At 45.8% G+C, this 17,733-nt stretch overlaps 1 protein-coding gene across 1 annotated transcript; it reads right to left on the reverse strand.

The window, feature by feature from the left end:
* Positions 1-8,370: 8,370 nt before the first annotated feature.
* Positions 8,371-8,952, reverse strand: LOC118664189 (non-secretory ribonuclease-like). The gene has a single exon (XM_036324035.1). The coding sequence runs from the start codon at positions 8,950-8,952 to the stop codon at positions 8,488-8,490; it is 465 nt and encodes a 154-aa protein (XP_036179928.1). The 3' UTR covers positions 8,371-8,487.
* Between the last annotated feature and the right edge of the window lie 8,781 nt (positions 8,953-17,733).

The following is a 17,733-nucleotide window of genomic DNA, read 5'->3' on the forward strand; positions in this document are numbered from 1 at the left end:
ACAACTGGTGCTGTGAGATGACTGATGTTAGGGAGTACACAGATTGATATTAAAAGTGTTATTTCAATGTTAATGAATAATCAATGTAACAGATCTGTGGTTTCATGTGTATTATTGCTTAGAACAAAGCTGTGTGAAACAGCGAGCTGATAGAAAGGAAATAATAAAATACAGATGGAATGGAGCTATGGTGCAGGTTGCCTCATGTCTGGGAAGCCCTAAACAGTCAGGCTTACCTGGGTCTACACCCTATTTGTCAGGTTTCTCAATTTGAGCCATTCCACTTATTTCCCAGCAATAGCCATTACTGTGATACCTTTAGATGTTGGCGTTTTCCCTTTGATGCCTTTCTGAGGAATCTTTGGCTTCTTAACTGTTAAGGTATGTTCTTCCAAAGCTAGAATGTCTTCTTGCAAGGGGAATCATCCCTTACTCCCTCTCAGTCTCCCACATGCCTCACATACTTCCTTTAGGAGGGATGAGCTTGACTGTTAAAGTCAATGGGCTTGAAAAAAAGACAGATCAGGTTTTGACTCACAGTTCTGCTAGTCAACAACCATGTGACTTCAGACAAGGAACTTGCCTTTTCTTTTCTACCAGAAAAACAGTAAAATTCTTTACATTACATAGACAAGATGGTGGGTCACTCTGGATCCTGAGCACAGGTGACCAAACTAAAAAGTGTAGAGTGTTATCAACTGGACAGCAATATTGTGAAGCTTAATCCAAATGTCTTGTATGAAATAGCTGTACCAAAGAGGTGGTGGCTTCCTTGTTCATTCCCAACACTCCTTGCATTTATTTTCAATACTGTGTAGGCATAAAAATTGTGAATGATGCTGAGGTATTTTAGGATGTATAGCACCTGTCAAAGCTTCCTTTTAAATTTAATGAGTTTTAGGCCTTTTGTTTTTCCATTAGACCAGAGGTTGGTGAATCTTATTGGGGACTAGTGGCCCGGTGTATGAATATGTGCACATTAAAAGGAAATGAATTAGAAGAAATATTTTAATATCGCGATTTTCCCTTTCTCTATAATAGAAATGTCAACCAAATTCATGATCGACAATGACAGATGGAAACACACGTGTGCAATTGGTGCCAGCGAGAGCTTTATATGTATTGCGCATGCACGAGTCAACTTAACCTTTTATAGATGTAGAATAAACTTACTTAATGGGACCTGCTTTCTGATTTAGCTAAACTTTTTCCAGCCCAGTGAAGCACCCCGACTTCTCTTTCAGGTAATTGTCAGCAATACATCAGTAAATATCAACACGAAGCAGATTATTATTGTAGATCACACAGGGAGAACAAAGGGTAAAATATTTAACTGCAGCAGTGTTTGACTATATTCTGTGCAGTGAGAAAATGTGAAGTCATTTTCAAGGTTCACCATTTCTTACTTCTTTTCAGTCGGGTCAAGTTTCTAAGCTTTCTAAATCTCCATTTTTCAGCTAATGAAAAGAAAATAGGACTCTACCAAGTCTCCTATCTACCTAATCCAGGACTTCTGTGAGGATCAAATGAAATGAGGCATGGGAAAATGCTTCACAGACATTTGGTTACAGTGTAAAATGATAAGCAAGTCATGTTCCTGGGCTGAAGAAACTCCAAGGAGGCTAGTCACTAGGGAGAGAAAACCAGGTGTTGCTACATGACATCATTACTCAGACTTAGCATATTAGCATTTTACATATATATATAAATATATATATGTATGTATATATATATATGTAGACTAGAGGCTTGGTGCATGAAATTTGTACATGGGTAGGGTCCATAGGCCTGGCCGGCGATCAGGGCTGATTAGGGCCTTTCTTCCCCTGGCTGTGGGCTGCCAGCTGGGGCCTTCCTTTGTTCCGCACCACCCCCTGGTGGTCAGTGCACATCATAGTGAGTGGTTGAACTCCTGGTTGGTTGAACTCCCGAGGGGACAATTTGCATATTAGCCTTTTATTATATAGGATAGTCAAAGACAGGAACTACTTCCTTAATGTTGTTGACGGACTGATACTCCCTAGTGCATGAGCTGATTAGTCAATCTTTACACCTAGACTGTCTCAGAGGCATAATATCATCCATAGTCTTCTATGCTGATCTTATCTCTCACACAATTAAAAAACAGCGCTGAGGAATAGGAACTTGCATGTTGCTTGCAATATAATAGTTACATGTTTTTCTTGATAGTCTTAAAGTAACAACAGTAAGTATACACTGAGTGGCCAGACTTTTATGACTGGCCAGATTATTATGACCACCCCATCAGTACAATGAAGTGAATCAGTTATGCAAATAATAATAATAATAAAGCCTTGAGAGTATTTGCTTAGGAAGTTTTCAATATTCAATATTTTTGGCAGTGTCAATGAAGTATTGATGGGGTGGTCATAATAATCTGGCCTCTCAGTGTATACACTATATTAGATTTCATCAGAGAAGCTATATCTATCTAAATATCTATCTATCAATACATTTATTATAAGGAATTGGTTCATGCAATTATGGAGGCGGGCAAACCCCGAGATCCATGGTAAACTGGAGGCTCAGGAGGGCTCACAGTGCCAGTGTGAAGGCCAGCAGTCTTGAGACCCCTGAAGAGCTGGTGTTTGAGCCAGAAGTAGGGAAAAGCCAATGTCCTAGCTTGAAGGCCATTAGGCAGGAGAATTCTCTCTTATTTGGGGGAATGGTCATCTTTTTTGTTCTATTCAGGCTTCAACTGATTGGATGAGGCCCACCCACATTAGGGAGAGTAATTTGCTTTACTTAGTTTACTGATTTAAATACTAATCACACCCAAAAATACTCTCACAGAAACGTGACTAAATATGTTGGCACCTCATGGCCTAATCAAGTTGACACATAAAGTTAACCATCACATATACACACATATATACAAATATATAATACAATAATTTTATTTCAGGTAATCAGGATTTAGGTATAATCTTTAAAAAAATCAGATTTACATAGCAGAAAAATTAAAAAATGTGGATTGCATTTTCTGTAGACATTCCTTCACACACACACACACACACACACACACACACACACACACACACACACACTCTTACTCCTTAATAAGGAATTCAGAAAACTACAGAGTTTGAGCTGGAAAGAATTTGTGAGTTGCTGGAACTGAATGTGTAAGAGGAAGGAGGATATGTCAAAGTGAGTTCCTCAGGTGAGTAGTTTGATGAATGAGAAGAGATGGAGAAAGAGAATGTGATGTACTGAGGGTCTGAGGTCCAGGTAAATCAGGTGAAGCGAGACACAGATGCCTTTCTTTGTCTCTTCATTCCCTCCTCCAGGACAGAAAACATGACTTGGATGTGGACCCTCTTCTTTCTCACTTCTCCTAGACAGGACTGTCTTCTTCTACATCAAGAACTTTGTAAATCTCCCTAATCAACAGCCCAAACTCCTCCGCTCCATCAGTAGGGATTAGAGACACTCTTTGCATATGAAGTAAGATCACCCCACCCTGACAGGGCCGATTCTCCTTGCTCAGCAGCATTCGGCACAGGTGATCACCCTCTCCTCCTTGAGAGGCTGACCTGGGAATTAGGCTTCTTGTGACAGGAAAAGGATGAAAGGCATCCTGAGATCAGTCCTGGTACTCTCAAGGCAGACAGTCATGTCAAGCTGCACACTGATGCGCCTCTTCCATAACCTCAGGTTTTGTTCTCAGCCTCCTCACAAGTTCCTCCTCTTCTCCTGGTATCTGAATTTTGTAGAGCCCCATGAGTCAGTGATTTGTTTGTTTCTCTTCGTGATCTTACACAGTCTCAAGGCTCTAAATGCCACTGATTTTCCAGTTCCCATATTTACATTTTTAGCTCAGCTCTCACTCCTATGCTTGAGACTTGTATAGTCAACTGTCCACTTGAAATCTTCACTGGATGTGTAATAGACACCTCAAACTTAATGTGTCCCACATGGAAATAATTATCTTCTCCCTTACTCATCCCCTAAAACTGCTCCTCCATTAACATTCACCACCTCAGTTGAAGGTAACGTTATCCTTTTTGTTCTGAGGTCAACAATGTTGGCGTTCTTGGTTCCTTTTGTACCACTTTCAATATGTCAGTAAAGTCGGCTGTTTTTACATTCAAACACATCCAGCATCTAGTTGTTTCTCACTGCCTCCATTGTTACCACGTAGTTTGAGAGAGCAATCCTTCCTACTAGGATTACTATACAAGTCTTTGACCTGGACTCCCTACTTCTTGCCTTGACCTCACTCATAGCAGCCTGAGTAATCCTTTCAAAATGTTTCTCAGATCATGTAATTCATTTCACCCCGAGTAAAGGCTAAAGTCCTTACGAAAGTTCTTATACACTTAAGTGATCTGTCTTCCCACACCTTTACCTTTTGGAACAAGTCTGCTATTTATTCTCCCTCTTACTCATGCTTTTCTAGTATCTAGCCTCTTTGCTGTTCCTGAAAGATACAGACACATTATTGCTTTAGGACATTTCCTCCTAGACATATGCAAGGCTAACTACCATACCACATTCACACCTTATCAAGGAGGCTTCCTTTAACTATCCTATTGTCAATGTAAGAAACATTCAAGCCCGTGAAAAATTTTCGTCAGTTTATTTGAGCCAAACTGTCAACAATTGCCGGGAAGCAAACTCTCAATGTCTTGAGATAATGCTCCAGAGAACGGCAGTTTTGCACCTTATTTTATATATTACAATCAAAAGAGGAGACATATCTGGGTTACATGAAATCCAAAGGTGACAGATTAAGGAGGTGGGAGAAAGCAAAGCAGGGAAACCTCTGGGATTGGATAGAAAATGAAATGATAGACACATATATCTTCTACATAGGTGGGTATAGGATAGTTAACAGTCAACAATTAACTTGGTAACAATGAGGGGATTTGTGGTCTTCACAGAGTGGTGCTTTGAGGGGTCCAGAAAAAGGAAAATTACTTCGACATTCCAATGATATGTTACCGTAGAGGCAAAAAGATAATAGACAGGCTTAGTTAAGATAAAGATTGACCTTTGTCAAGGAAGATGCCAGCCTACGACATGACTACCTACTGTAAACTGCTTTTAGTTAAAAAGTTTCAACTTCAGACCATCCTTTGTGGTTACTTGAGGTCTCTGAGTTTGCAAGGCTGCCATGCAGGCCTCCCCTGAGCTAGTCAGGTTAGCATGTGGTAGCTTTTTGTCCACACTATTAAAAAATGCTACCACTAGTTTCACCCCATTCCCCTTCCTGCTACATTTTCCCCATAGAGCTTATCACCTTAAAGGTCTATATAATTTACATATTTATTATGTCTATTGTCTGTGTTTAAAAATTATTTGTTGGTTTATTTTATTCTCTGATGACTTCCACATACCTCTAACAGTCCCTGGCACATAGATACTCAAGAAATGTTTGCTGAGTGAGTGTCCCCAAACTAATTGCCACTTCACAAGATCCTGACATGTCAAGGTCACTGATTGATTTGGGCTCCAGGCCAGCCCTTACCAGCTGCTTGTGCCACTGACATCTCCACCTTGGTTTCCAAGAGGCCTACTGGAAGGCTAGTATAGACATCTCCTCCCCCTGTATTGGACACCTCTTTATCTGTGAGGAATTTCAGTTCATTCTTCTAATGCTACTTCTCCGGAATCCGCACTCCTGGCCGACCCCGCCTAGCTGCCTCTCAGCCTCTGGAGAGGGTCCTTGGTGGCAAAGTGGAGCGGGAGTTGGCCCCCTAACCACCCTCAATGACCGCATGGTGTAAGTGCTCCTTCCTGCCAGCAGAGGGCAGGAGCTGCCGGGAAATCCGGGGCGGAGCTCAGGCCCGCCTCCGCTTGGCCAGTTTTCTCCACAGGTTCCCAGCTCTCCCCGAAACTCCTGCCTTCTTTCTGGGCGGAAGGAGGGAAGAGGAAGGCCCAGCATTGGTTCTCAACCTCCCTAATGCCGCGACCCTTTAATACAGTTCCTCATGCTGTGGTGACCCCAACCATAAAACTATTTTCGTTGCTACTTCATAACTGTAATTTTGCTACTGTTATGAATCCTACTGTAAATATCTGATATGCAGGATGTATTTTCATTGTTACAAATTGAACATAATTAAAGCATAGTGATTAATCACAAAAACAATATGTAATTATATATGTGACTTCTGATGGTCTTAGGAGACCCCTGTGAAAGGGTCGTTGGACCCCCAAAGGGGTTGCGACCCACAGGTTGAGAACCGCTGGCCCTATAGAGTTGGTGCGGGCGTGCGCAGTGCTGATGGGCTGGCGGGGTGGGGGAGAGGGGGGAGCATCTATTCGGGAGAGACGTGCGCCTACCTGCAACGTTACTTTCCGGGCTCACGGTCCCACGTGCTCACGTGTGGCTCTAAGGAAACTCCGGGGACGCCCCCCTGGGCACCGAGTGACCGGCCCACAGTAGCCTCTTCATTTCCCCGGGGGCGGGCCCGGGCTCCTGGAGAGGGGTCTGGAGGGCCTCCGGCTTCCTTCATAGCCACAATGCCCAGGCTAGAGGGCACAGCCCAGACCGAGGCGCTGCGGGGCGGGGGTGCGCGATTCCCGGGCGCCCTCCTCTCGTTCCCTGAGCCTTCGCCCGCGCTCCTGGCCGGTAGAGGGCGCTGCCGGTATGGCCGGGACCATAGAGATAGTCTCCACCTTTCAAAAGCCTCTTTTCCCCCCCACTTTTTAAAAATTATTACATATGTGTTCTTATCCTCGCGTTACCCCCTCCCCCCCCCATTCATGCCCTCACCCCCCTGTTGTCTGTGTCCATTGGTTAGGCCTATATGCTTGCATGTAAGTCCTCAAATGCCTCTTTTAATGACGGAGGGAAACCGCGGGGAAATAAACAGAAGGGCTTTAAATAATGGGCGCCTGCTGAGTCCCTTGAACTCTCCTTCCGAAGGAGGAAGGAGGAGGTGTCTGCGGCACTGCTTCTTGGCAGCGGAGTGAGGGGGGGTGGGGGTGGGGGCTTCGAGATCAACCCGACACCGCATCTCTGTGGTGGTTCTGTTTCATTTCAGACCTCAGTTGTTTGAACTTTCTATCCCCAGGGACCCTTCCTTACTCAGCTGAGTAAGGGCTTCTGTGAGGTGGTCTCACTTGTTCCTTTTTAAGAAAATACAGACGCCTTGTACCTGCAGATGGCAGACGTAAATTCGAACATTAAGAGAGCAAGTCTAGTAAAAAGGGTGTCTTCCTCTGGTCCTTGTCATGTAGGCCCTACTTTCTTTTCCAGGTGCAATAATTATTCAGCTCTTTTTCTATCCTTTTATAGTTTTTATGTATCTCTGTATGTTACACACGTAAGGTTACTGACATGTATATAGATGCATGTGTTTATTTCCTCCTGTTATGGGTTGACTCAGCGAGATAGACCACCGACTCAGAATTTAAATTTAAGAGCCTTTATTAAGCTGGCCAGCTGACTACAGTTACAGCACCCTGCCGAAGCAGAGGCTGAACTGCAGTTGCTGGCCATCCCCCATCATACAATCACATGAATGCTGCTGCTGACCATAGTTCTTAAGGAATTTCCCTTACTGCTCCTCATTCATTCCTGAGTGCAGCCCTGTTTTGGAAGTGGGGAAGGGGATCTCATTATCCAGCCCTTCTCTCTGTGGCTCTTCAACCCCCAAATCCAGGAGCCTGTGCACCTTCCTGACTTGAGTGTGAATGAGCCACTGATTCCCCCGTGGGGACAGCAGTGGAGGCTAAATGGGAAAGAGCATACTCACCCTGAGACATCCCAATTGTGTGCTCCCTCCTTGCCCTTCCACCATCACGGGACCAGCTGTCCCCCTTTCCAGGACATAGAAATGGCCAGGGAAGACTTCCTATCTTCTCTAGGCAGCACTAGAACCTGTGAATGTGGCACCTGAACAGGTGATCTCATTCCACATTGGACCCAGGATCCAGCCCTACTGTAACCACAATACCTGTGGAACTGATGCACTCTTTTACAGAAAAATATCTCTGTATTTAAAAATTTTTTGTCATCTCATCACATAAGGCATTTTGTCCCTGTTTTGGATTACAACAAACAAGTTTACATTTCTCATAATTTATTGCTCATTAATCAGGCAGAATCAAAGGCATTTGCTTCCTATTTATTCAACTGGGCCCATTTACCTCTTGGGATGGAAATACACAGATCAGTTGAAGCTTCAGGTTTTCAATGTGAGGCAGTGAGGGAGGACATTCTGAGTCACTTCATTTTACAAGGAGCCTCTTACACACATGCCTCTCTATGTACCTCAGATCTCATATGAGAGGAAGGGAAACATTCTCTTGATCAGATGTGTCTACATGACAGCAGAGGGACACAAACGGACACAGAGACTGGTAGGTCATTCTGCAAAGGAGTTTATTGCCGGTGCACAGGAGCTGCAGCGCAGCAGAGCTTAAAGGGGTTGTGAGCTGGTGGTGAGACTGGTGCTGATATCCAGGGTGGATGGCGGCATGGGACCATGGCTGTGACTGCGGGCACAGAGCTTAGTAGATTCTATCGAAGTGAACTGGAATGTGTCCACTGTCACAGGCAACACTGTAGTTTCTCAGTAAGGGTACTTGCTGGTATTGGCACTGATTGTAAGGTCGTGCCGGTCCTGTAAGGTTGCAGTAGGTAAGATTCACTGCAGCTTGGCTTCTATAGCAATTTTTATCACGTCCATTACGGCAGGTTATATTTGTCCCGGAACAGAGATTAACAACATCAGCAAGTGGTGTGTGGATGAAAGTATTTTGGCCTTTGCATGGCCTCTGGAAACTCACATAATTACGGCGGTTAATCGGCTGCATTGCAATGGTGCATTGAGCATTGGTCATGTTTACGTGTTGAACTTCAAACCACTGAGCCCAGCTTAGACCCCCAGGTGGGGCATGGAAGGAGATCACCATTCCCATGAGCCCCAGCAGCAGAAGGAGACAAAGCTGGGAATCCCGCTGTGTTGGAACCATGTTTCCTGTCAAAAGAGAAGCATCTCCTGCATCCCTGCCCAGTTGTGACACACCCCTTCATCTGTCACCCTGAAGGGCCCCTGCTGCCACCAAGGTTCTATTTCTTTTCCCTTCAGCCCCCCAAGTCTGCCTTGTGTCCTGGGTACTAGCCCAAGCTCAGTCCCCTGGCAGTTGCTGTCCCATCACTGGTCCTCCTGTCCCAACCCCAGGAGGAGGTCATTGTCTTACCCAGTCAGTGCTGTGGCTGCTGTGAGAACAGATCCAGCTGGTGGTCCCGGGTCTCGGGGGCAGCTGGTCCTCCCCTGTCCTGTGGACTAAAGATATAGATCAGCTCCTGTGGGTGGGGCCAGCAGAGCCAGGAGGGGTTTGAGTCTAAGATTGCAGAATCCCACAGATTGGCACATGGCCCAGTTTTGCAATGAGCCTCTTGTTTTGTCCTTTGCCCATCAACACATACCCCAGGACAGCTGTCTGCTGCTTCTGTGGTACAACTCTAATGGCAGGAGTCGCTGCAGAGCAGAGCTCTGCCAGTGCTTCTGGTTTCTGTTGGGAAAACTGCCTACTGGCTACTGAATGGCCATAAATTTTAGAACTCAACTTGGTGAGGGCACTGAGGGACTGAAGTACAGAAAGGCAGGCCTAGTTCTCAGAACAAAGGGAGCCCAAAGGCTGTCTTTTCAGGGGGAACCCAGGTCCCCTCCACTGAGTGATCTCCCTGTTCCCTTCTCAGCCAACGTTCTCCATCTCATCACCTCCCTGTGCTGCCACCTTGAGCTCTGAGTTCCTTGCTGCCTAAAATCCTGAAGGTATAGTTTCTTACATATCCTTGAGGTATGTTGTTTGCTCCCCTTGTATGAGATTCACTTTCACATGTTTTAACACATGGCTTGATTTTTTTGTTTACTTTCTGTGAAGTGTTATAACTTGAAAACAACCAGGGGAAAGTCTTTCTGTAGAATCTGCTCCAGAGTCAGCATGTAGTGACATTTAAAGGAAATTGTGCAGAGAGCGGAAAGACATCCCAGTGGGGCAAGCCTTATACTAAAAGGTGTTAAATTTCTGGTCAAACTTGTAGGTTAGAAAACTATACTCAACAGTTAAAGGATATCATATACCCTTTCAACAAAAAGATTCACATAATTTTTTATTACCTTCCTTTATTCCTGTTATTTGAAAATGTGATACTTTGATTCTTTTTTTTAAAATTAAATCTTTATTGTTCAGATTATTACATTTGTTCCTCTTTTTCCCCCCCACAACTCCCCTCCTCCCAGTTCCCACCCCACCCTCTGCCCTCACTCCCCACCCACTGTCCTCTTCCATAGGTGTACAATTTTTGTCCAGTCTCTTCCCGCACCCCCCACACCCCTTTCCCCACCAAGAATAGTCAGTCCATTCCCTTTCTATGTCCCTGATTCTATTATAATCACCAGTTCACTCTGTTCATCAGATTATTTATTTACTTGATTCTTAGATTCACTTGTTGATAGATGCGTATTTGTTGTTCATAATTTGTATCTTTACCTTTTTCTTCTTCTTCCTCTTCTTAAAGGATACCTTTCAGCATTTCATATAATACTGGTTTGGTGGAGAGAGAAACTAAGATGCGGCATAGATAAACACCGGGAAATTGCTGCCTCCCACAACAATTGAAAAATCTTCTAGGAACACAAAACGGACATCATCCAGAACTACAGGAAGGCTGGCTGAGTGTAAATTCTACAACTAGAAGGAAAGAAAAGCACACTGAGAGCCATAGGCGCTGTGGAAGTAAAGTGCAGAGGTACGGGGGCTCGCACGCACGGAAAGGGGCTGGCACCTGAGGACGCGGCTATCTTTTTGAATCCGGAGGGAGTCACAAGCTCCCGACGGCTCTGAACTCCGGTTCCGGGAAGTCTCTGGGGACCCAGGACTCATACGGGGAGAAACTGGACTGTCTGGCAGCGGGCGAACTTGAGGGCGGCTTTCCCTCAGAGGTGCTTGCAGCCGTTACCAGGACACTGAGACGCGCGACTCCTTAGGGCAGGGCTAAGGCTCCGCCCTTTGATTCCTTGAGACCCCGCCCCACCAAGGCTGCGGCAGAGGCTTTTGCATATGAATGCCCCGGCCCTTTGCAACCTGATAATTACCTAACAGCAGCCGGGCCAGATATACCCAGAACTTCCAAGAGAAGGCCCAAGGCCCCACAGCGGCTTGCATTGCTTCACAGCTGAGCCTCATCAGGGCACCTCCAAACTCCAAAAAAGGAAGGGGAATCTGCAGTTCTCTTCGTAGCTCCTGATGTGTAACCTCAGGCAGAGGCTAAATTAGCACCTTCTTAGATCCAAGAGCCACTGTACCCAGTGGTCAGAGGGGGACCATCCAGATCACAACTCCTCAGATCCATAAGGGACACACTCAGGGTGCAGACTCAGTGAGCACCAAAACCCCACTGAAGCAAGTCTTGCCCAGAAGGGTGTCTTCAGCACAGAAGTTCTCCCACTGCAGACACAGCTGATTCTCACTGCCAATTGGCCTGGAGGTCAATTCCTCCCAGTGATCCTACAACAACCAAGGCATAACTACAACAAGACTGTGCACAAAGCCCACAAAGAAGTGCACCAAGAGTGTCCACCTCAGGTAACTGGGGAGGCTGAGACACTGGGCCCTACAGGACACCTAGCACACAAAGCCACTCTATCAACACAGGGAAGCAGCCAAAATGCGGAGACAAAGAAATAGGTCACAAATGGCAGAAATGGAGGAAAGTAAACGACTGGATATAGAGTTCAAGGCCACGTTTATAAGGTTTTTCAAGAATTTTATGGAAACCGCCGATAAATTTAGTGAGTCCCTCAATAAGTATAGTGAGACCCTGGAGGACATGAAAAAGGACCAACTAGAAATTAAGCATACACTGACTGAAATAAAGAATAATTTACAGAGATCCAACAGCAGACAAGAGGATCCCAAGAATCAAGTCAAAGATTTGAAATACAAAGAAACAAAAAATACCCAACTGAAAAAGAAAAAAGAAAAGAGATTCCAAAAATATGAAGATAGTGTAAGGAGCCTCTGGGACAACTTCAAGCATACCAACATCAGAATTATAGGGGTTCCAGAAGAAGAGAGAGAGCAAGATATTGAAAACCTATTTGAAGAAATAATGACAGAAAACTTCCCGTACCTGGTGAAAGAAATAGACTTACAAGTCCAGGAAGCGCAGAGAACCCCAAACAAAAGGAATCCAGGAGGAGAACCAAGATGGCGGCATAGGTTAACGCCGGAGTTTGCTGCTTTGAACAACTACTTCAAAAGTGAAACTAAAAGACGGAACAAATATCACCCAGAACCACAGGAACGCTGGCTGAGTGGAAGTCCTACAACTAGGAGGAAAGAGAAACGCACACGGACACTCAGAGGAGGCGCAGTGCTGAAGTCAAATTCTGAGGTGTGTAGTGCATGGAGCGGGCTGGCGGTGGAGGGCGCGGTTGGCCTTTCCAATCGGGAGGGAGTCGCAGACTCTGAGCTCCAGATACGGGCGAGTCTTTAGGAACCCAGACTCAAACGGGAGAAGCGGGACTGTCTGGCTTCGGTCAGAGCGAGTGCAGCTTTCTCTCCGAGCTTTGCAGCGGGTGCTGGGACTCAGAGAGGCAGAGCCCCTGGGGACAGGACTGAGAGTCGCCATAACTGCTCTCTCCGGCCCACCCTGTTGATCCTGTGCGACCCGCCCCGCCCAAGCCCTGCACTGAGGCATTTGCCAGATAGCCTCAGGCAAACGCCAGATTAGCACCTCCCTAGAGGACAGAAGTTCTCTCACTGCTGACACAGCTGATTCTCATAGCCACTTGGCCTGGAGGTCAAACCCTCCCTGGTATTAGCTACAACAATCAAGGTTTAACAATAAGACTGCGCACAAAGACCACTAGGGGGTGCACCAAGGAAGCATAACAAAATGCGGAGACAAAGAAACAGGAAAAAATTGTCAAAGGAAGATATAGAGTTCAGAACCACACTTTTAAGGTCTCTCAAGAACTGTTTAGAAGCCGCCGATAAACTTAATGAGATCTACAAGAAAACTAATGAGACCCTCGATGTTATATTGGGGAACCAACTAGAAATTAAGCATACACGGACTGAAATAACGAATATTATACAGACTCCCGACATCAGACCAGAGGAGCGCAAGAATCAAGTCAATGATTTGAAATGCGAGGAAGCAAAAAACACCCAACCGGAAAAGAGAAATGAAAAAAGAATCCAAAAATGCGAGGATAGTTTAAGGAGCCTCTGGGACAGCTTCAAGCGTACCAACATCAGAATTATAGGGGTGCCAGAAGATGAGAGAGAGCAAGATATTGAAAACCTATTTGAAGAAATAATGGCAGAAAACTTCCCCCACCTGGTGAAAGAAATGGACTTACAGGTCCAAGAAGCACAGAGAACCCCAAACAAAAGGAACCCAAAGAGGACCACACCAAGACACATCATAATTAAAATGCTAAGAGCAAAAGATAAAGAGAGAATCTTAAAAACAGCAAGAGAAAGAAACTCAGTTACCTACAAGGGAGTACCCATACGACTGTCAGCTGATTTCTCAACAGAAACTTTGCAGGCCAGAAGGGAGTGGCAAGAAATATTCAAAGTGATGAATACCAAGAACCTACAACCAAGATTACTTTATCTAGCAAAGCTATCATTCAGAATTGAAGGTCAGATAAAGAGCTTCACAGACAAGGAAAAGCTAAAGGAGTTCATCACCACCAAACCAGTATTATATGAAATGCTGAAAGGTATCCTTTAAGAAGAGGAAGAGGAAGAAAAAGGTAAAGATACAAATTATGAACAACAAATTTGCATCTATCAACAAGTGAATCTAAGAATCAAGTGAATAAATAATCTGATGAACAGAATGTACTGGTGATTATAATAGAATCAGGGACATAGAAAGGGAATGGACTGACTATTCTTGGGGGGGAAGGGGTGTGGGAGATGTGGGAAGAGACTGGACAAAAATCGTGCACCTATGGATGAGGACAGTGGGTGGGGAGTGAGGGCGGAGGGTGGGGCGGGAACTGGGAGGAAGGGAGTTTTGGGGGGGAAAAAAGAGGAACAAATGTAATAATCTGAACAATAAAGATTTAATTAAAAAAAACAAAAACAAACAAACAAACAAACAAACAAACAAAAAAGGAATCCAAAGAGGACCACACCAAGACACATCATAATTAAAATGCCAAGAGCAAAAGACAAAGAGAGAATCTTAAAAGCAGCAAGAGAAAGACAGTCAGTTACCTACAAGGGAGTACCCATACGACTGTCAGCTGATTTCTCAACAGAAACCATGCAGGCCAGAAGAGAGTGGCAAGAAATATTCAAAGTGATGAATAGCAAGAACCTGCAACCAAGATTACTTTATCCAGCAAAGCTATCATTCAGAAGTGAAGGTCAGATAAATAACTTCACGGATAAGAAAAAGCTAAAGGAGTTCATCACCACCAAACCAGCATTATATGAAATGCTGAAAGGTATTCTTTAAGAAGAGGAAGAAGAAAAAGGAACTCTTACCATTTGCCACAGCATGGATGGAACTGGAGAGCGGATAAATACCACATGATCTCACTCATTTGTGGAATATAATGAATAACATAAACCGATGAACAAGGACTGATCCAGAGACAGAGAGGCATTGATTGGACTGTCGGGCCTTTGAGGGAAGGTAGGGGAGGGTGGGGGTAAGGGGGAAAGATCAACCAAAGGACTTACATGCAAGCATATAGGCCTAACCAATGGACACGGACAACGGGGGGGGGGGGGTTTGAGGGCATGAGGAGGGGGGGTAGAGGGTAACGTGGGGACAAGGACACATATGTAATATCTTAATCAATAAAAAATATATTAAAAAAATACTGGTTTGGTGGTGATGAACTCCTTTAGCTTTTCCTTATCTGTGAAGCTCTTTATCTGACCTTCAATTCTGAATGATAGCTTTGCTGGATAAAGTAATTTAGTAAGGCCCTCGAAAAGACTGGTGTTTTTTGCTTCTTTGCATTTCAAATCTTTGACTTGATTCTTGTGCTCCTCTGGTCTGCTGTTGGGAGTGTGCATAATATTCTTTATTTCAGTCAGTGTATGCTTAATTTCCAGTTGGTTCTTTATCACAACATCGAGGGTCTCATTAGATTTCTTGAGGATCTCACTATATTTATCGGGGGTCTCACCAGTCTTTTCGAGGGCCTTACTAAATTTATTGGCGGCTTCTAGACAGTTCTTGAGAGACCTTAAAAGTGTGGATTTGAACTCTATAGCCTTAATTTCTGTCATTTGTGTCCTGTTTCTTTGTCTCCGCACTTTTTATGCTTTCTTGGTGCACCCCCTTGTGGTGTTTGTGCGCAGTCTTGTAACTAAGCCTTGATTGTTGTAGGTAATACTGGGGGCGATTTGACTTCCAGGCCACCTGGCTGTGAGAATCAGCTGTGTCTGCAGTGGGAGAACTTCTGTCCTCTAGGGAGGTGCTAATCTAGCCTTTGCCTGAGGCTATCCTGAAAATGCCTCTGTGCTAGGCTTGGGCAGGATGGTTCCCAGGGGATCAACAGGGCGGGCGGAGCGTGCAGTTATGGCTGCTCTCAGTCCCGTCCCCAGAGGCTCTGCCTCTCAGAGTCCCAGCAACCGCTGCAAACCTTGGAGAGAAAGCTGCCCTTGGGTTCCGACTGATGCCAGACAGTCCCGCTTCTCCCGTTTGAGTCTGGATCCCCAGAGACTCGCCCAGAACCAGAGCTCAGAGCCTGAGACTCCCTCCCGACTGAAACAGACAACTGCGCCCTCAGCTGCCAGCCCGCTCCGCATGCACCTCTGCACCTTTGTATTTTACTTCTGCACTGCACCTCCTCTGAGTCTCGGTATGCTTTTCTCTTTCCTTCTAGTTGTAGAATTTCCCCTCAGCCAGCCTTCCTGTGGTTCTGGGTGATGTCTGTTCCGTCTTTTAGTTGTATGTTTGAGGTGGTTGTGTGAGGCAGCAATCTCCAGTGTTTACCTATGCCGCCATCTTGGTTTCTCGATACTTTGATTCTTGATGTCATTATGTCAGTAAGGACATAGTGGTGACCTGGTGAGGACCACGTGCAGAGCTAGTAACACTCAGCCTTAAATCCTCTTCTTGCTGAAATTCATTAATATATTTTATCATGAGGCAGTTTTTTAGATCGCTAAATTTTTTTATTGTCACTATTACAGATATTTTTATAATGTACTAGAGGCCCGGGGGGGAGGGGGAGTCCATCAGCCCAGCCTGTGCCCTCTCAGTCTGGGACCCCTAGGGAGATAACGACCTGCTGGCTTAGGCCTGCTCCTGGGTGGCAGGGGGCAGGCCCAATCCCTACGTGCAGCCCCTGGTCGGGCTCAGAGCAGGGCCGATTGGGGAGTTGGGGTGCCACCCCCTGTCATGCACAGAGCAGGGCGATCAGGAGGTTGTGATGCCACCCTCAGTCACGCTCAGGGTAGGGCCGATTGGGGGGTTGGGGCACCGCCCCCTGTCACACTGAAGGCAGGGTCGATGGGGAGGTTGCGGCGCCACCCCCTGTCACACACAGAGCAGGGCCCATCAGGGGGTTGGGGTGCTGCCCCCTGTCACGCACAGAGCAGGGCCAATCAGGGGGTTGGGTTGCCACCCTCTATCACCCGCAGAGCAGGGCCCATCAGGGGGTTGTGGCTCCATCCCCTGTCACACACAGAGCCACAGGGCGATCAGGGGGTTTGGGCGCTGCCCCCTGTCATGCTGATCCCGGTGCCGGGAGGCCTCGCGGCTCCGCTGATCCCGGTGCTGGGAGGCATATTACCCTTTTACTATATAGGATAGAGGCCTGGTGCATGGGTGGGGTTGGCTGGTTTGCCCTGAAGGGTTTCCTGGATTAGGGTGGGGGTCCCCACTGGAGTGCCTGGCCAGCCTGGGTGAGGGGATGATGGCTGTTTGCAGCTGGTCACACACCCTTCAGGGTGGGGGTCCCCACTGGGGTGCCTGGCCAGTCTGGGTGAGGGGCTGAGGGCTGTTTTCAGGCTGGGGATGACTGAAGCTCCCAACCGCTCCTTTTTTTCTTTTCTTTTCTTTCTTTTTTTTTTATTCTGGGCCAGCTTTAGCTTTGAGGCTTGGCTCCAGCTCTTAGGCCTCCGCTGCTGAAAGTAGGTTTCTGGCCTTTGCTTACAATGTTGTGATCCTGCTGGCTGAAGCCCGGGACTAAAGCAGGTTTCTGGGGTTTTGTTTAGCTTCTATATTTGTTACATAGTTGCTTAGAGTTGCAGCTCAGAGGCCTTCAGTGGCAGGTGGGGAACGTTGGAGTCCTCCATCACTGAAGTAAGCAAGCCTCATGTTAGTTTCAAGCTGCCTGGCTGCCGGCAGCCAACTTGGCTGGCAGTTAATTTGCATATCTCGCTGATTAGCCAATGGGAAGGGTAGCGGTCGTACGCCAATTACCATGTTTCTCTTTTATTAGTTAGGATGCTTTATGGAAATCATTTTCATAAGTGACGAAGATGTAAAATTGCATTAGATGTAGAGTCACTCCTCTGTGTTGCTGACAGCCACATTAGGTAGAAAGTCCTGTAACCCAGTGTCTATATTATGAGGTAAAAGGCATATACTGCAGTCACAGGAATGTATCTGGTCAAAAACCTGTTCTGATCAGCACATTCAGAGTTCCTTATAGTAGTGGATTTTTGATGTTAACTTTTCAAATTGGGAGAGTTCACATAAATTTGCATGTCTATCTTATTTGTAAAAATCAGGATTGATGCACTGAGTTTCCCTTA

Source organism: Myotis myotis, unplaced genomic scaffold, assembly GCF_014108235.1.
Source record: "Myotis myotis isolate mMyoMyo1 unplaced genomic scaffold, mMyoMyo1.p scaffold_m19_p_1, whole genome shotgun sequence".
In the NCBI taxonomy this organism is placed as follows: domain Eukaryota; kingdom Metazoa; phylum Chordata; class Mammalia; order Chiroptera; family Vespertilionidae; genus Myotis; species Myotis myotis.

What these genes read in the sequence shown, in the direction of transcription:
- LOC118664189 (XM_036324035.1), bottom strand. Translation starts at nt 8,952, where the DNA reads ATGGTTCCAACACAGCGGGATTCCCAGCTTTGTCTCCTTCTGCTGCTG.